General features: G+C 48.8%; 1 protein-coding gene across 4 annotated transcripts in view; it reads left to right on the top strand.

Annotated features, from left to right (window-relative positions):
- The window catches only part of PAX5 (paired box 5), a 146,354-nt gene that overhangs the window by 11,337 nt on the left and 115,683 nt on the right, over nucleotides 1-19,334 (top strand). For all 4 annotated transcript variants that reach the window (XM_080573587.1, XM_080573589.1, XM_080573590.1 and 1 more), the window contains exons 3-5: nucleotides 1,428-1,625; nucleotides 5,537-5,601; nucleotides 6,899-7,027. In XM_080573587.1, the coding sequence (XP_080429713.1) occupies nucleotides 1,428-1,625; nucleotides 5,537-5,601; nucleotides 6,899-7,027 (392 nt within the window). The remainder of the gene's footprint in view (nucleotides 1-1,427; nucleotides 1,626-5,536; nucleotides 5,602-6,898; nucleotides 7,028-19,334) is intronic.

The raw sequence follows: 19,334 nt of genomic DNA, 5'->3' as shown, positions 1-19,334 counted from the left end.
TGGTTGCATGCTACAGTGAGACTGACTTTCACTGTGCAGCCTGTTTGTGTTCTGATCTGCTCATGCTGGAAAGACCGTAATTATTATTATTATTATTATTATTATTTGATATAATGGGTATATCAAGTAGCTGCAGAAAAAAAACACGTTAAGAAATAATCTTACATTCTTATTTGGTAGTCTTTTCTGAGCTCCTTACTGGAAATTGGGCACGGAGCAGTCGGTGGACATGGTTAAGCTGCTAAGAGACTACATCTTGGTGGGTCTCCGGCTGAAAGGCTCATGAAGTCAGGGTCTGTTCAGAAAGGATGAGCCAGATAAGGGCAGCTAGGGCAGTGGTTGCAGGTAGCCTGGGGATTTATTTTTCATCTGGTTACAAGGAAATTCACAAGATACAAAAAGTGCATGACCAGGAGAATATCTTGTGTGTTGCATTCCTTGAAATCTCAGCACAGAGGAGCGTGATTTCATTCCTAGTCTCTTCTCTGGTCTTCAATGGGTAGTATCTTATGGACATATTTTTAACAGCATTTTCAAGGCTTTGCTTATTAAAAAGGGGGAGATGGATGTGGCTGGGGATCTCAGCTGCGACATTTTGTTGCAATTCTACTACAGGCAGTTGTGCTTGTGTGATTTACATGCAAAAAAGAAAAAAAAACCGGCTGACACATCTCAGTCAGTTTAGGGATGCAGTCCTACCACCTTCTCTTGTATGACAGCAGAACTGCTCGCGTGTGTAAAGATCATGTATGTGAGAACGGATCGTGGAGCTGGTCAGATAAACCAACACCCAAATCAACTGAAACCCTTGAGAATGTGGACAGCTCCCTTTACCTTAAAATTTGTGGTTACAGCTATTAGAAGCATAATATTAAAAGTAATGTATTATGAAAAATATTAACTATTAAAACAGTAACATATATATTGAAACAGTTAAATGGGAAAAAGGTATGCCAGCATATTTATTTTGAAGGTGCAAATAAAATACGACACCCAGCCTTCATTTCACTGTGAAATGATAACACGTTCTAGATATGAATGACAGAGAATTTCTTTAGAAACAGTAATTTACTGCAAAAAGTGGTCTTTGGTGTGATTTGTTTCTATTATTGCCAATACCCCTGATTAATAACACATATTTGCACTTAATTTTGGATCCTGGAATGCCTTTTAGTCTTGCACTGCTTCTTTTGTCTTTCTGTTATGAAAAACTATATATTCTACCCTATGGCCCAATTCCAATTACTATAAGTTAATTTACTAGGTGATAAAACACTACATAGGCAGAAAATATGTATGTGAAAGTGAAGATGTCTCTCAAGATTTGCTGGGGTTCGGTTACCTTGAAATCATGTTCTCTATAAATCTCAAAGCGTGTTCTCTGTCTATTTGTGATAACGAAAGGTTTGTTTTGGATGTTGTCCCAGGTATTACGAAACCGGTAGTATTAAGCCTGGAGTGATTGGAGGATCAAAACCAAAGGTCGCCACACCCAAAGTCGTCGAAAAAATTGCAGAGTACAAACGCCAAAATCCTACCATGTTTGCCTGGGAGATCAGGGATAGACTTCTTGCTGAGAGAGTATGTGATAATGACACCGTGCCCAGCGTCAGTTCGATTAACAGGTAAAGATTTGTATGGTCTTGGGGAGGGACTTTGCTAGAAAGCGTTGTTCGCTGAATCCTCATTTGTCAGTAGAACTGTGTGTTTTGGGTTGTTTGCAAGGAATGCAGTTTACGTGTTTACCTAATGTATTTGGGGCTTTGGAGTGGCTGTGGGGTCACCCGGGTGGCAAAAGCCTCACAGTCATAAATATTTCCTAGGACTGGGCAGGTTGTGCTATTGGCCTTTGCTTCTTTCCCATCCTTTCCCATTCCCCAGTCCATGTCTTGCAGTTCTTGCTGGTAAAGATCTGTGTTGATTTGATCCAAATGGGGCCTCCACTGCGCTGGGGACTGAGCGGGAAGTACTTCATCTTGGGGAAAGCTGAGACTGCAACCGGGTCGGGTGGTGGTGTTGATCTGGAAAAAGACAGGCCCCTAGGTACCTCAGGAGATGATCCATAGCACGGGTCTCAAGGTCTTCCTGTCCTGCTCAGTACTGCTGCAGTTGGCCTAGAACTCTGCTGGCCACGGTCTGGTGCTGTTAGCATGAATAAACCAGGGAAATTTGGCTGGTAGTGTCTGCACGTTAAATAGATGTATTTAAATTGGCCTTGAATTCCCTTGTAAAAATGCAGGACAATCTTATCTGGAGCCTCAGTCCAATGTTTGTGAGTTTTGTCCCAGCTTGGGTAGGCAGATCTGTGCTCACGTCGAGGTCTGAAGGTCTATACTAACCTGCATCCGTATCAGTCAAAGGATGTCTAAGGCTGGTGTTGAAAAAACCCTGTGAAGTACTCAGCTATGTCTCCAGCCCTCCAGAGTGATAATAGGGGATTAATACCTGGAAGGCAGAGCATGCAGGCACCCTCAAGCACACCAACAAACAGCCCCTGGCAAGCCGAGTCTTTCCATTTTCTCTCTGGAGTATTTTCTGTACTGGGCTTGGTCTCACTGCTCTGGTGAGATGGTTCTCACTTGTGCGATTTCATGCAAATTCTTTGAGTGCAGCTAGCTATAAAGTCCCATCTGTGTCCATGGACGTGAAATAAATTGATGCACTGTTCTTTTATTGGCTATCCCAACCTGATTTGCATTCATGGAGTTGCCGCTTGAGTAGCAGGAGTGACTTCCCCAGTGATAGTGCAGAGTGGTGGCTCCGTCTTGCTGAACTAAGAGTTGAGTCATCCATCCGCATGGTTAGGTGCAAAAACGGGTCAGTTCACTCACAGCCTTTGCTACTGCCTGGAAGTTCCTGTCTAGCTTAGACTCCAAAGCAGCACTCAGTAACGCTATGGACATCGCATTTTCAATTTAAAAAAGGATTTGAGGAATGATATGGACACCATGAAAATTGAAGGAAAATCCTGCTCTGTCTGTTCTCAGATAACTAAGGGCAAACTTTGCTTCCGTAAAAGTCAACTCGGCACCTGTCATGTCAGAAGCATTGATGCTGCTATGAGCAGTCCTGTGTTTACGTAGTAGGGCTTCAAGCATTCTCCAAAAGGCTACCAAAAATGCACTCGTAGCTCTAGAATGCAGAGACACTAAGTAGGTTCCAGTGTGTTTTGATCCCTTTTCCTTATTCTGCTTCCTGCTTTATCCTTGATAATGTCTGCGCACTCATTGACTTCTCATGAGAATCTCCGTTTCATGATCTACAGCGAAGTTATTTGGCTGGCAATCTCATTCTTTCTCATCTGCATGCAACTGTGGCTGAGATCTTTCCCTTTTCTGAAGGGTGTGAAACCCCTTTTGAAATTCACATGATCTTTTTGAGTCAGCTTGTTTACCTGCAGAACTATTTTTGCCAGCCTAGGAGCACGTCCCCAAAACCCAAACCAAACTGTTATGACAAGAACCTGGAAGCTACATCAAAATACTTGGCTTTAATGCTAAATCCTCACGGTTCCATGGTGCAGTCGTTGGACTTGTCCTTACATGTTTCAAGACTTTGCAGATAGGCCTATCACGCACCAAGGACGCAAACTTCTAGTACGAAGGCATAACGCCCGTATTCAGCCCTGAGGTGCAAATGGGACGTTGCCTTTTAGCCACCGATGCCAGCTCCCACCAGAAGCCATTCAGGATGGTTACTGCCTTGGCAGAGGCAAGGTGAACTGAGCCATAAGCCTCCCTGCAGCGGCAGCCTGCAGTGCACTGCCTCCCCTGTGCGGAGAGAAGTGATGCCCCAGGGCTGCGCTGTGGAGAGGTGCTGTTGCTGCTGGAGAGCTGAGGGGCTGGGGCGCTGCCCTGTAAAGCCTCTGTGGTGGTCTACACATAGCGTGTCCTTGCTACGGAGGGTGCATTTCAGCAGATGAATTTGAGTTGCTGCCCCCTTATATAAATGAATAATAACTACTATTATTAATTAGTAACATTAATTAATATTAATAATAGGCCACTCTTCCGCAGCAGGAGCAACTCTGTGCAACTAAGGCATAATTAATCATTGCGATTAGCTTTGCTCAAATAAGCTGCCCAGCTGCTTCAGTGTGCTCCAGCCCCCTGTCCCTCCAGAGATGAAGATATTTCTGTGTCAGAAGGCCCCAGACACCCTTCCTTTGGCATGACAGGAAGGAAGCCTCGTACAGGGTGCTATTTTCAGTCTTGCTCGTATGGGGTCCTTTGTCATCTTCGGCTGCGTGCTCTCCCCCACCAATCTTCCTGCATAGCTCCCTGCAGCTCCCACGTGCAGCCGGCTGCTTGGGCCCTGTGCAGAGGAAGAAGAAGCAAGAGACCCTGTCACTGAGGAGTCTGAAGACATCTAATAGCCAACAGCTTCACCTTGGTGCTGACAGCTGAATGTAGACTTGTTTTCACGCCTAGCCCCATAGTGGGAAGGGAAGGGAAGGGGCAGGCAGCAAGTCCTGTGCTGAGGAGGAGGGTGGGCATCACCAGTGCAGGTTCCTGTACAGGCTCACGGGCTAACTTTCCAGCAAGTAACTGTTTTGTGTTCTCATGATGCATCGCCACATCTGTCTCCCACCTCCCCTCTCCTCCAGTCCCCTCTTCCAAATTCAAGGCAGGCAGAAATGGGAAAAGAGTTTGCTAGGTAAACACGGGATAAATGCTTACCACAGCATTACAACTGCGTAAACAGTGCATAAAACAGAGACATGTGATTTGACTTAGGAGCGTGCCTCGCTCAAGCCCATTTTGATTCCACTGCAGCCTGTGGCAGAACTGTGTAATCCCTGGAGGCATTTCAGACCCCTTCTTTTCTTTTTTAACAGTGGGTCGGCAGGTGAGCGTTTGATAGAGCACTTCCCCAGCTCTTCTTAACAGCTGCCCTTTGTCCTGTAACACAACACATGCCTTTTGTTGTCTCTGCTCCTTTGAATGTTTCCTGATTTACATCATTATAACTCAGAGCAGAGGCCGTCCCCAGCAATGACAATGTAGTTATTCAGCTTTTAAGATTAGCATTTAATCCATCACATTTTTGTTTTAATATTAATTTGGATAAGCAGAATCCTTTCAGGGGTATCCAGATTTTTCAGATGTCCGAGTACTCTTCCCAGGGTGGTTTAGTGACAGATTTACAAATGTGTTCAAGCACCCACGGCTGCAGATAGCAGTCTAGTGGGGCGCTTGAACTCAGTAGCGTCTGGTTCCCTGAAGATGTGGCACTGGGTCTAGCCGGTGGCCAAACAGCTACAGAAGTGTCCTTCTTGGGCATTAAGGACTATGTCTTCAAAGCGACTGGAGCACCACCCTCTGCTGGATCTCAAGGAGTGTGTAGGAGTTGGTCGTACAAATGTCCCTGATGACTTGGTCTGGTGGCAAAAATGTAGTCCTGGGTCTGTCTGCAATACGCAGAAAGAAATTTTTGTATTGATGTAGATATCCCAAAGTGAAAAAGTAGTGTGTGGTGTGTCCCCTCTAATTATATGCTTAATGCTAAGTAGCCATTTCTTTTCAACTACTTACAGGATCATACGGACAAAGGTGCAGCAGCCACCCAATCAGCAAGTCCCAGCCTCCAGCCACAGCATAGGTAAGAAAAACTTTTTTTTTTATATTAAAAAAATAGCATAATGGATTACAAATATTCTAAAGAACTTTTAATCATTCTTATGGACAGATAATTCTGCATAAAACACTTCAGCACACGTGCTAATGCACCTTCTTTGTCATTCTCCAAGGACTGAACATAGTAAATGAATTTTATAAATACTGCTAAAAGGTTTTGAATTTTACTGATTATTATGATAAATAGCTTTCACCATGAGACAGAAAATTGAAATCTAAACCAAAAAAACCCCACTAATGGGGGTCTATAGAATGTCAGATAATTAAAGTAATAAATCAAGAAAGGGATACTTATTCATAACATTTTCTGCATCATTAGTCAGTAAGTAGTTTTGAATGTGTTTTTTTTCATCTATCAGCCATCCCTTCCATAATTCTTTGTGCACTTGCAGTCTTGAGTGAAGAAGTAGCAAAACTTTCCTAAACTTTAATTCAGACGCAGACCAGCAATATTCAGCCAGGACTCATGCAAGGCTGCTGGAGGTGGTCTCTGGAAAGGGTGTCCTGACTGATGAGGCAGCTTCTGTGGTGAAAGCCGCTGTGGCAAAGACAAGATTGTGCTCCTTATGCAGGAGGGAGACAGACGTGTGTGTGTGTGTCTCGGTTCTTCTGTGTCTTCAGGCTTTTACCTGTGAAATGGGCGAAGCGCTCGCTGACTCTTTTTTGGCAAAGGTAGGCTGGTGCTGTGAGAGGCACAGCAGCCCACAAAGAGCTGTGTTAAATGCTGAGCTCATCACACAGATAACGCTGCAGTCCAGCATCCTGGGTCTGTCTGTCTTGAAAATGCCAAAATAATCTCTGAGGAGGGAAAGCAGCCATCAGATTGCTCTGGTAGCTTAGGGGCTGCCTCTCACTGAGAAAAACACAAGCAGAGATGAGCAGTCTTGCTTCTTGGGGCTCAGGGTTGGTAGAGGCAGCTGGGGTTTAAGGTGTCTGCTCTGTGCGGGCCCTGCAGAGCACCCTGTGCTCAGGGATGTAGGGATGTGCCAGTGCAGGGCCAGCCTGCGAGCTGCCACGTTCCCCCTCCGTCCCACTTCCAGAGTCTCTTCTCCCCGTGCTGCCGTGTCCTCAGAGCCTTCCACCTGCCTGGGGATGTGAGCTGACGTGTGGCCAGGTGGCGTTTGCTGCCGCGAGAAGCCTTCTTGGGCAGCCAGCAGAGCCCTGGCCTGCAACCGCCATGCCGCGGCGGCAGGCGGCTCTCTGCCAGGCTGGTGCCTGTGCTGTGCTGCCCGCTGACTGCCTGGCCTTGCCTTGCCTTGCAGCCTCCACAGGGTCCGTCACCCAGGTGTCCTCCGTGAGCACAGACTCCGCCGGCTCGTCCTACTCCATCAGCGGGATTCTGGGGATCGCCTCCCCCGGCACCGAGAGCAACAAGCGCAAGCGAGACGAAGGTAACGGCAGCGGTTTTCTCCGGGGGTGCCAGGACAGTGCATGCTGGTGGGCAGCCGGCCGTGGTGGAAGCAGGCTCCCGGCCAGGGGTAACGCGGTTTATGGGGCTGCCGGAACCCAGCGGGGCTGCAGGGGCCCTGCGGGGCTGCCGGGGCTCAGGGGGGTGCGAGGGAGCTGCAGGTGCCCTTCGCCCGCCCTCTGCGGCCGCTGGCTGTGGGGAGTCCTGTCTGAATGCAGCAGGGCCTTTCCTGAGGTCGCAGCCCAGCTCGGGGACCTCCTGCATGACCCTGCGGTCCTTTGCTGCATATGAAGGCAGTGTTTCTGGGAACAGGGTCTTGACGTCTTAGAAAGCAGTTTCAGTGTGTCAGCTTTTGGTCACCTTCTCTTCCCGGATGAGGAACATCTCTCTGCCATCAGTGAAAAGGGGAGGAATCCTTGTGTTGATTCTGTGGCCACCTGAAGTAAAAAAAACGCCAGGGAGATGTCGCCATCCACAAAGATGCAGAAGATTAACAGTAGAGCAGTCTGTGATGCTGCATTTGTCAGGGGCTTTTGTCAGCCCAGATGGCAGAGGAAACAAGTGGTTGTGGCTTGAATTGAACATCGCCTGCAGTCAGGGTTTATAGCTGTCCTTCACTAGTAAGAGCTGGGGTCAAGACCACATCATTTGATATGTGCATGGGAGCAGAGGGCACACCTGGGGCCTAGTGGCCATGCTGCGGTCACGCGTGTGGGAAGGCGCTCAGGTGAGATGTCGCTGGCTCCTACCAGTGGGTGGGAGGCCCGTGGTTGCTCTTTTCTAATGTGCTGCCACCCTGCCCTCCAGAACGTCAGATTCCCATTTCCTGCCTTTGATCCCCTGCGGTAATGTGCTCCACATGTCTGTGGGGAGGGGGTCCTCCTGGCCACGTGCAGGCAGAAGTCCCATCTGTGCCTCTGAGAAGAGGCAGAGATCTCCACCTTGAATAGAGGAGCGGCCACAGGGAGTAGTAAAAGAGGAGAAAAGAGGTTTGTTCACCAAAGATTGCTGAGCAGAGGAGAAATCAGTGGTTTTCACTGTGGCCTGGAGCTCACTGCTTGGCTTTGGAGGAACGCGTTGGAAATGTGACCTACCTCCCAACACCCAGGGGTGCCAGAGTGGGTCCAGGCACTACTCTGCAGTCAGCCCTGGCCACGAGGTCAGTGAGCGGGGATCACACGTGGGTCTCATGCCTCCTTCTCCATCTCCCCATCCCCTGGGACCCCCAGTGCTACACGTGGACAGAGGTAGAGGTGGGCAGATGCACAGAAACTGTGGTGCCGTAAACCTAACTTCTGGAGAAAACGGGCTAAAAACAGGCAAGGAGCGTGGAGCCCCTGTTGCACAAGCAGAAGGTGGGTGTCTGCAGATGTCCTGTTGGATTATAGAGTAATGTTCAGTTTACTGAAACGGGAGAAAGACTGCTGAGAGCTTTGTGGGGTTGATTTCAGTCACACAAGAAGCAGGTGTGACTATAAAATTGTGAAAGTTCAAGTAGTTGCTGAATATGCCTGTTTTAGTTAAATCTGTGATTGCACATTTTTTTTTTTTTACTTTCTTCCCAAATCAAAGCCATAAGTGCATAGATAAGTATATATATTAAAGCAGGTGAAGTAGAATTTTTTTGTTTTACGAGCCACAGCAGGAAAGTGGCAGTTTGTGTTGCAAGTTACGTGACTCTTTCATGGCATTGTCCTGACGCACCAGTTCTTGGATGTGTGTGATTACAGATGCACTGATTTAAGCAAGAAGGAAGAACTCACAATTGTAGATTAGAGATTTAAATGCTTCCTTGGAAAGATCAGAGGCATAGCTGAGAAATTCCCCAGCCTTTTCCAATTGACTATTAGAAGAGATCACATGATTTCTAAAACAACCCCGTTGTTTTGGCAGTATCAGTCATGATTTTTGAGCTTGTAAGTTGGACAGCTATGCTGTCTTCAGCAGACCATTTAAATTGCTTTTCTAACAGCTCGCAGCTGCAGATTTGGAGAGGTGTGTGAAGGACAGACTTTGTACATAACCTGATATTTCAACATCTTTGTCCATTTGACGGGGATTCCAGGGAGACTCCATAACCCCTCCTCATCCTGCTCAGCAAAAGTTATCCCTGCACAGATAGATTTGAGGTGTTGACGAAGGAGTCCCAGGTCTCTGCGCTGCAGATGACAACAAGGTGGATCAAATGCTAGTCTGTAACGTGAATAAGAGAAGCATGTCATCTTTTAATTGCAGACTGTATCATGATGCAGATGCACAAGGGGGCAGAGTTAACTTTACCATTTACAGACTTCTGAGAGCTGGAGGGAGACTACCTCCATAGCAATCCTGTTACATCACCTTTTTAACATGTCGCTTCTTTTCTCGGTAGCTGTTGCAAGATGCGTGCCTGCTGCTATAACTTTGTGTACTTGTTCACATATAAATAGAGCCACAGTGTGCAGCACTCGTCTGGTGATCCTGGCTTCCCTTGGCTGGGGAGTGAAGTGGGGTGCAGTCGCCCCTCAATTCTTCCAGCTGCATTGAGTACTTGGTGTGATTCATTATCCAGTTTCGTTCTCCTCACTCTTGACATTTTTTTAGCGAATGTCACCAGTCTTTATCCCAGTGGGGAGCTTGCTGGGTAGCAACAGGGGCAAACCAAATCCGACAGTCTTTATTGGTTTATATAGCTGAAGGTGTCATTTTTTTTTCCCTGCTGTAATATGGACTTGGAGCAGATGTGCCTTCGTGGGGGATCGGTTGCTTTCACTTGTGGTTAAAGGACATACTACTGGAGACTGACACAAGAAGCAGGCTGCTCTGTAACTAGGCAGATAGTTGCCGTCAATCTCCTCAGCTTCGAGCAGCAGATGCTGCTGGGAAGCAGTCTTGCTATTTCACTTTCAGATTCCCTCCTCTGACTTTTGTGGCTTCACATTCATCTGGCCCCGCAGCTTAGGAAAAAGCTGTAAAAGAGCAGGTGGGTGGCAGAAATGCACAGAATGATCTGATTGACCCACCTTCTAATGAGCAGGATTTGTTTTAGGGAAGCCGAGGATGGGCACAAAGGCAGGCAGTAAGACCCTGCGTCAGGCTGAGCTGTATGCTCCATCAAGTGTTTACAGGTGCCAGTAGTGAAGGAACTTATTTTATTGTACTTCTTGAAGCTGGTCAGGTGGACAGTGATTGTCCTCTAACGGGACACTCCACGGAGTCTGCTTTTTTGAGAAAATCAAAGCTCCAAGAAGCGTGATCTTTGGAACTGTGTCCCCAGGTAGGTACAGAGTAGGCCAAGCCAGGGATGGTGTGTAGGATGCGGGACTTTGCTGGGCTGTGAGTGCTCTGAAGGAGGATCCAAGGATCCAGGGAAAGGATGGAGGAGGAAGAGCAGGGCAAGAAGAGACCCAGCTGGGATGTTCCTTCCCTCTGAAGAGCCAAAACAACACCCAAGCTCCCGCTGGGAGCCAACGCAAGGGAGGGCACAGTTCACTCCTCCTTCACTCCTCCTTCTGCCTTTCTCTGCTGTCTCCTGTAAGTAACCCTGGTTTCCATCCTGCTCACTGCAGAGCTGTGCAGGTACGGGAGAGAAAAAGCAGTCAAGTCCAACAGAGAGACTTTCCTAGCAGGGTCATGCTGAGAGGGATCATGAAGCAAATGCACATGCCAGACCAGAAAGGGGATGTGGCTCTCACCTGTGATGTCCTTGTGATCTGACGCTTTCACTGCAGTGTCTCTCCTCCAAAGCCAAGGCAAAGCCCAACCCTCCTGCTTCCATGACAGCTGTGTGCTGTAAGCAGCAGGCTGTGTGTGGTGCCCCTTTACGAGCAGGGTCACCTCAAGTGGAGTGTGTGGGATGGTGATTCTGGGTGCAGCAAGAACAAGATTTGTGGTGGCACACCAGTGTGCCTCTGGCACAGCCTTCTGCTTTCCAGTCCACAGGGGGCTTGAGCTGCTCAGTCTGAGCATGGTCCTGCCTGTACACAGGTCCTTGCCTGCGGCACTGTCAGCCGCTGTTTGTAGATCAGGTCCAGACAGCAAGGAGAGTTTCTGTCAGCGTGGCCTGGGGGAGCAGAAGCAGACCCACCCTGCTAAGTATTGCCTTGTATTGCCTGCTACAGCCTCCCATGTATTGTTGTGGCATGATTTTGTCCTGTGTGAATTGACACCCTCTTGGCCAGTGTCTTCTAGCACAGAGATTAGCACAGCTTGGGTCTTGCTCCTGCCGCTCAGCCTGGATGCAGCCATGATGTTACAGAGGGAGTTTTGTTGCAGGGACACAGGCAGTGCTAGACCAGTCAGCCTGTTCTCTTTCCTTGTGCAGACGCAGCTGGTGAGAACAAAAAGCTACGTGCAGCATTGAATGGCTTACTGCAAATTGTTGGCCTGGCCTGGCCCCTCTCTGGGAAATGCAGTCAGAAGAAGAGCAACAGAATCTAGCAAGAGTCCGGTGCAGGATGTATGTGTCTGTTACCCACCCACATCCTCTTGCTGCAGGAGAAATTTGGCAGATTTAAATACCTGCACACAACAGCTGCACAGACCATATTTCAAATTCACTGGTATGGAGTCTTCTCAGCAGTGGAGGCATTTGGGGAATTGAAACTAGCATAGCAGGAGACCTTCACTCATATGGGTTGTTTTGTTTCCATTCTCACCAACCATAACCCTATGTTGCTGTCAGCATCTGGTGTGGTGATGTAGATGTTTGTGCTTTGTTTTCTAAGCTGAACTCTTTGAAAAATGCCTTTCCTTTAAATGTAGACTCTATGCTTAGAGGCAGTTGGGTCACAGCCTTCTGTCTGGAAGGATAAGCCTTCCAAGAGAGGCAGAGATGGTAATGAGAATGAAAAGAAATGTGTGCACGTGCACACAGTCCAATGCCATGTGAAAACATCCAATGTTATGATCACCAGATTTTCACACAGGGATGTCCCAGGCTAGGCACAGTTGTAGGCATCCAAGAAGTACCAATTTGTGCAGGGCACATTTTCTGTAGTGCCCATCCTGTAGTGGCTATAGGAGACACCTGCATTAGGAAATGGCAGTTGAATTGCTTTGTACTGACAAATATGAACATGAGCTGTCTGTGACACGTCCAGGGAGAGCATTACCGGAGAAACACCAAGAAAAGCAAAGCAAACATGACTAAGGCTGAATGAGGATTAATAATATGGACAGCATTTCTGTATTTGTGTCTTTTCTCCGTGTCCAGGAGCTATCCTTTCCCAGCAGGACAGAAACAGCAAGCCACACACACAGAGAGTTAGAGACTTGAAGGGTGTGGGCATAAATGTCTCAGTGGCCGTATGGCAGAAGGTAAACGACCTTGAAAGGGGACCCAGTGTAGAGTACGTCCTGCCAGGGACTTCCCCTTGTGGCTAAAGGCCAGTGTGACTTCCAGGGTGTCTACTCTATGAGATTGCTGAGAAAGCTTGTGAAGTGTTTTTGGCTTACCTTCACTTCTTTCAATATTCAGTGCTAGATCCACAGCTGGTATTGAGCTCTGCTGCGTTTGCTCAGGTACCAGGTCCATAGCTCTGTCCATGTCTGAGGCCTGCCCCAGTGACCAGCTGTGCATGCGTACACTGCCTGAATTGTGTCCAGTGGCGTCCCACCAGTGTCTTCTTGTGAGGGAGACAAACTGATGCCTGTCCTGTCCTCTCGGCCCTATTCTTCTGCTGATGCCCCGCGTTCTTTTTGCCAGCACAGACATCCCATCTGATCGCTGATGACTGTGTCACATAAGACGCCCTAACTGGATGGCGTGAGCTGCCAGGCCAGCCTGTGTCACCCTGGGGGTGTGTAAAGGTCCAGGAATTCCTGTGGCAGCTGAACAAGCTGTGGCCTCCTATTGTAAAGGAATAAAAACCTCTGTGGGTGCGATAGACAGGCGCACATGAGGACGTTCCTTTACACAGCCTTGTGCCTCCAAGAAAGTTTCTGAGCAAAGACAACAAAAGGGTGGAGCTGGCAGAAGAGGGAGGAGTGGCGGGGGGTGAGGGTGCCCTGCTGGGAAGCAGATCGGGCATGGCATGGTGGCCTGCCTCTCGCTCCCCGATTGCTTGTCCCTTGTAGGGGGACGGGTGTGAAGGCTGTCGGAGGAAGCTGGCTGCAGCAGAGATAGTGCAGGTGGGTGCGGGGGTGCCTGGAAAGCTGCAAGGGGGGGACACTTTGGGCCCCCCTTCGGGAGAAGGGCTGAGCTGAGGGTCAGTGGAGGAGGTACATGTGGCGTGGGAGCTGGTGCGCGCCAAGGAGCGGGGCTGTGTGGTGGCCAGGACCTGGGCTGTGGAGGCCGGGGCACACCAGGGCGAGGGTGGGGAGGTGTGGTCAGGATGGGGAGCCCCACCAGCCACGGGAGTTAACGAAGAGCATGTAGGCTCCCTCTCAGGCCACAGCTTCCCAGGTCTTGATAAACACAATGTGAATCTCACTGTAGTTTCCCTGGCAACTGAGGATCTTTATTTCTCTCTCTTTGAGGGCTGAAATGTAGGATTCCTCTGGCCACGCGTGGGCCCCTCTTCCTGGCAGCCAATGTCAGGTACCACTGGTCCTGGGACACCTCTGGTGAAATGCTCCAGCATGAATGCCCTTTCCTCTCTTGGGCTGGGTGTCAGGATGCTCTCCCACTCCCGACTTATCCCTAGGAGTTTCATGAACAGCCCTTGGCACTTTGGCCTGGCCGGTTTGAGCAGCCCTGACAGGGAGTATTCACTGTACAGCCTGTCCCGCTGCTCCCAGGGACTGCCTGGTGCTGGGAGCAAGCGGTGACGGAGCTTATGGACCTGCCTGCACTCAGGTGCCAGGCTGTGGGCAGGAGAACCACACACATCGCAGCCAGTGGGAATGCTCAGTGCAGGAATTGACCACTGGCTGGGTCTTGTGTTGACAGAAATCGCTGTAACTCCTCTCATGCTGGAGCCTCACAGTATCGATATTGTTCTCTTCGCTGTTCACTGGGGAGTTCTGCACTGCAAGGCATTTGCAAAGGACTGAAGCTTTTGAGGATCAAAACCCACAAGGGGAGCAGTCAATTCCAGAAACACTGTGAGGGGGAAAAAAGGAGGAGGTTATGGAGAGAAAGAAACCATCTGCCAATATAAACTTGAACTTTTTGATAGCAAAGTGCTGAACTGCAAGGCCTGGCTGAAAGTCAGTTGCAGGGTGGGGAAGAGGGATGTGGAGGGACTGCCATGGGCTTGGTGGGTGGGACTCATAATAATATGTGTTAGCTGCATTTTACTGCCCCTGTGATGTCTGTCTGGAACATGGATGTATGCACACACAGACCCATCAGTGGCGTTAGTAACATCCAGAAAGAAGTGGTAGAAAAGTACATAATATATCAGAAATCAACATCTCTGAAACCCAGGCAGTCGGTTGATACAGGTGAAGTTTTTGAAGTCCATGAAGAGGTTAAAGAGAAAGAAACTCCCTCCCAGAGATGTGCTGGAGTTTACTTAAATCATTTCTAGGACCACCTCAGCTATGCTTACTCACTTGAGTTGTGTTTACTCTTGGGGATAATTCTAGTGACTATAATGAGATGAAGTCTTTGAAGGGAATCAGGTTGTGCCAGGTCAGCAACTACTGATTTAAATTTCTGCTGCTGATTCAGATTGTCCTTCTGCATTCAGGGATCCTTTCCCAGTGTTGCAAAGTGTGGTGAGCTGTTTGTCCTGTCAGGTTGTTGGCCTGCTAAAGAAATTATTTTCCCTCGCCACGCATACACTGAAACAGTCCTTTTAAATATAGTTTGTTCTTATTTTTACTAGTTACATTGCAGTGATGGCTTCATCTGTGCTGTATCCCATGCAATCTATAGCTTAGTGGAATTTATGTGGTTTGTTTTGTCTTGTTTTTCTTTTTAATGTCATTGAGAGTGTGTGAACTGAACTGCTGGAAGAAAACTGCTGTGATGGTCACGCAGTCATGCCAGTCTTCCTCCTAACTCTCTTGCCACCAGAGGACTGGTGCTGGTGCATACTGGCCAGGAAGGATGAGTGCTCTCCCCAGTGCCAGCTCGTCTGCAGGAGGCCCCTGTCTGCCATGAGCAGCTCTGCAGATGCAATGGAGCCTTCGCCTTGTCTTAGCCCGCTACTTGAGCTGGGTGCGCGGCTGCTGTGGAGCTGCACAGGGCACCTCGAGCATGTCTGAGGGTCCAGCCACAAAGACACCTTCTGCTGGTGTTAGGGTTGGTCCCTGGGCAGCCTCGTCCACAGCTGGAGGTGAAAACTGGTGGCTTGTGGTTCTGATGGCAGTCACTCTCCATTCAGTAAAAGAGCTCACCTCTTCATTTTCGTAGTCTTTGGAAGAAAGGGGAAATACAATACTTTTTTCCTGATTCCTCAAACATTATTTCCCACAAGACTGGGGCTTTGGCCAGGGCTTTTGTTTAGGTCTAGTCTTCACATTTATGTTTTGTGAACCTCTTACAGGGCATTTTGTATGTGCCGAAGTGACAGCAACCTCTGGCCACTCTGGCCAGTGCTGATGGTGTTGGCCACGGATGGTGGTAGTTTGGCACCAGCAGAGATGGTGTCACCTGTAGTGGGTGTCTGGAGAAGGACTTTGACTCCCCTTTTGCTTGTGGCACTCTAAAGCCCTTGGGTGTTTCTGAAAGCACCACCCTGGTCTGTGTGGTTATTGGTGCTATGCCAGTTGACCTGGACATTAACTAGCAAAGCTGAGCCAGCCGGAGATTCTTTATGGAATTCTGGGAAAAAAAAAATAAAAAAATCTGAGCCGGTTCAGAATCTCAGCTATGGTTGCATTAAAATGTTTGGACTTCTGAAACAGAATCACAGAATCACAGAATCACAGAATCACAGAATCACAGAATCACAGAACTGTAGGGGTTGGAAGGGACCTCTAGAGATCATCGGGTCCATCCCCCTGCCAAAGCAAGTTCCCTACAGCAGGTTGCCCAGGTAGGCGTCCAGACGGGCCTTGAATATCTCCAGAGAAGGAGACCCCACAGCCTCCCTGGGCAGCCTGCTCCAGTGCTCCGTCACCCTCACCGTGAAGAAGTTCTTTCGTGTGTTGGTGCAGAACTTCCTGTGCTCCATTTTGTGGCCATTGCCCCTTGTCCTATCCCCAGAAACCACTGAAAAGAGGTTGGCCAAATCCCTTTGTCTCCCACACTTAAGGTATTTGTAAACATTAATAAGATCCCCTCTCAGTCTTCTTTTCTCAAGGCTGAACAGACCCAGGTCCCTCAGCCTTTCCTCATAGGTCAGATGCTCCAGGCCCCGTACCATCTTTGTTGCCCTCCTCTGGACTCTTTCCAGGAGATCCCTGTCTTTTTTTTTGTACTGGGGAGCCCAGAACTGGACACAGAAACAATTCTACAAGGCTAAATCCATGGAAATGTAACAAAAGCAATTTACAACCCTAATCTGTTATTATGTGATGTTTGAACATGATGCATTCCATGACAGATGCTGAGACAGGATGGTATTTCTGGGGACGAAGGGCCCAACCTCTGCACAGCTCTGATGAGAACTGTGGGTTGACGTCCTCCTCCAGTAGGACAAATCCCTTTGGCTCTGTAAGGTGGTGGGAGCAACGTCTGCTTTTGTAGCTTTCCATGCACTCCCGAGTGTCTCCGTGACTCCCTGAGCATTGAGCGTGGTCCCCACATATCTTCCCAGGGTTTTGGGAGGTGTGTTAGCTCTGCCCTGGCAGTCGGCGGTGCGTGGCCATAGGCGCTTTTACATGTTCGCAGCTCAGTGTAGGAAAGCTCTCTGCAAGCGCTGCTGCCTTTTCCCGAGGAGCAGGTTACTGGCTGTCTTTCGTGCATGTCACGTGTTTGTCACCTCTGTCCTAATGTGGCCCCTATTTCAGGGGCGTTCCTCCAGGGCTGGGGTGAACCCGTCAGCTTTGCCACGAGCTCCAGCAGGCTTGGGATTTTCCCCATGCTGTTAATGAAAAGCCCCGACTTTCACAACTCCTTGCAGCCCTGCTGTAGCTCCAGCTGTTCTCATCAGGAGCTGTCGAGTGTTAGATGCTTTTCAAGAAATAACCTCTTCATATAGGTTTAACTACAATCCAGTTTAGGGGTAGATGTCTTGTCAGATCGTCCTGATACCGTCAGTACTGGTGCTGGCTGGAATTCTTTTGCTGGGATGCATTTTCCAAAGGAAAAAAAATTGTTTTGTGGAAAAGCAGGATTTGTCACTTTTGATGGATATTTATTATGAGTGTTGGCATAAAAAGAAACAGAAACGTTAGGAGCGAGATGAGGCACTCTGATTTTATCAAGAAAGTGGTAGCATCCCAAGAGGAAGGACTGCGGAGGGTGCAGCTACAGAGCGTATTTGCACCTGTGCGCACACACGGAGGTTGTACGTCTGCGCTCCTGATGCGTGCACGCCTGCCACTCCCCGGCTGCTGCTGCTGCTCCTCATCCTCCTGCTCTTCCCGTTCCTGTTCATTTGTCTTTTGCTCCTCCTTCTCCTCCCGTTCCTGTTTTTTTGCTGTGCGTGGATCCCCTTCCCTGGGACCCATCCGAGAATTTCCGTCCCGTTAAATAAGGGCTCCCACTCCACGTGCGGGGCGAGAGCGCCGGGGAGCTGCGCAGTGCGTGCTTCGTGCTGAAGGACGGAGGTCTGGACCCTTGCAAACAGTGCTCTGAGGGATACAGAAGCTATCCCCACACGGAAGGTCCAGTGCCAAAGTGTTAAATACATTATTTGGCACCTCCGTGGCAGGAAGAACTATTTGAGTATCGTGTATTTCTTTGTGCCTGCCCCCGGAAATAATAATGGCTTTCTCGTCCTGCTTCGACTCGGTGTGAGGGAGCAACCACCTGTGTGGGTCCATGGCTGAGCCAAGCTCTCTGTGCGGTCTTCTGTTCTTGGGAAAGCATTAAACTGCTTTTTCCACGTGTAACAAAATACCCCTGGTATATTAGCTGACTTCTCTACGGTTATTCAAAACGTGGCATTAGTACCTGGATTATCGTATGGGACTGAAACCTGCCTCTGCCAAAGCTGGGCCAAGGTTTGATTCGAGCTTACTGGGATTTTCAAGTCAGAATTACTTCTTGGCTGAAATTACAAACTCCTGAGATCTTGCATGATAGTGGAAACCCATTTTGTTTTTTTCTGTCAGTACATTTGGGACTTAATATTTTAAGCTGCAATTGCTGTTGTTGCCAAGCAGGAAGATCTTGGTAAACAGACAGCATTAAATCAGTGAGATGCAGAAAATGGGGGCATCCTCAGACTGGATTTTTTTTTCCAGTTCAGTTTTTGTCTGTCATGGCTTTTGTGTGTACTCTTTGCACCAAGCTTTATTCGTCGGTAGAGGTGATTGCACACTGAATGGACTGAATCCTGACAATTTTGGCCTCTCCTAGTATTTGTAGAATAGGCCCATTACTTACAAATCTATTCCGTTATTCAAAAGATTCAACAAACATTGGAAAGAAACACAAGACAGGCTGTGGGATTATTCACACCAGACTTGGTGACTTCATTTTGCTCTCTGTGCGTTTTTAAATCATTGCGTGAGTGGCTGGTCATACGGAGTTTCCAGAATTTTGGGGCTCATACCCACAGGCTGTTTATATTGTCTGGGTGCACCTGAGTCAAGGAGAGCACCGTTACAGATTGGCCACGGCTTTGTGCTCAGGATACAGAAAATCATAAAGAGAGCTGCAGTGCTTTTTTCATGATTCGGTGTTCTTCACTGAGAGGGTGGTTGGGCGCTGGAATAGGATCCTCAGGGTGGTGGCCACGGCACTGAGCTCAAGAAGCGTTTGGGCAGCGCTCTCAGACACAGGGCTGCTTTTGGGTGGTCCTGTGTGGAGCCTGGAGCTGGGCTTGGTGATCCTCGTGGGTCCCTAACAGGTTGGGATATTCTGTGATTCTGTGATTCTGCTTACAAAAGGACAGTGCTTTACTCGCTGCGTGCCGTGCTGGAGCACAAAACCCTTGGGCAGGGCTTCTGGGTTCCTTGCTGTGGAGCTGCGGATGGAGACACAGGAGGACGCTTCATGCGGTGCGTGCACAGTGGCTCCAGTGCTCCAGCCTTGTGGGTGCCCTGCGCCTCCCAGTGCGGGGGGAGGCTGCATGCCCAGTGACTGCCTGGGGTTTCAGATATTCGTCAGCCGAGACAGAGCCTCAGCAATCATCAGGAGGTTTGAGCAGGCAGCAGGACATCCAGATGTGCTGCGCAGATAGCCAAATCCCCCCCCCCCCCTTTTATTTTATTTTATTTTTTTTTTGAGCAGATTTTGAGGATGGAAAAAGAAAACATAGTTGGGAACACCCAGAGATGTGCTGTTCCTGCCTGCCCCAACAGCT

This window comes from Anser brachyrhynchus, assembly GCF_964034855.1.
Source record: "Anser brachyrhynchus genome assembly, chromosome: Z".
Taxonomy (NCBI): Eukaryota; Metazoa; Chordata; class Aves; order Anseriformes; family Anatidae; genus Anser; species Anser brachyrhynchus.
Note: the sequence above shows the minus strand (reverse complement) of the source record. Positions and strands in the feature narration are given on the sequence as shown.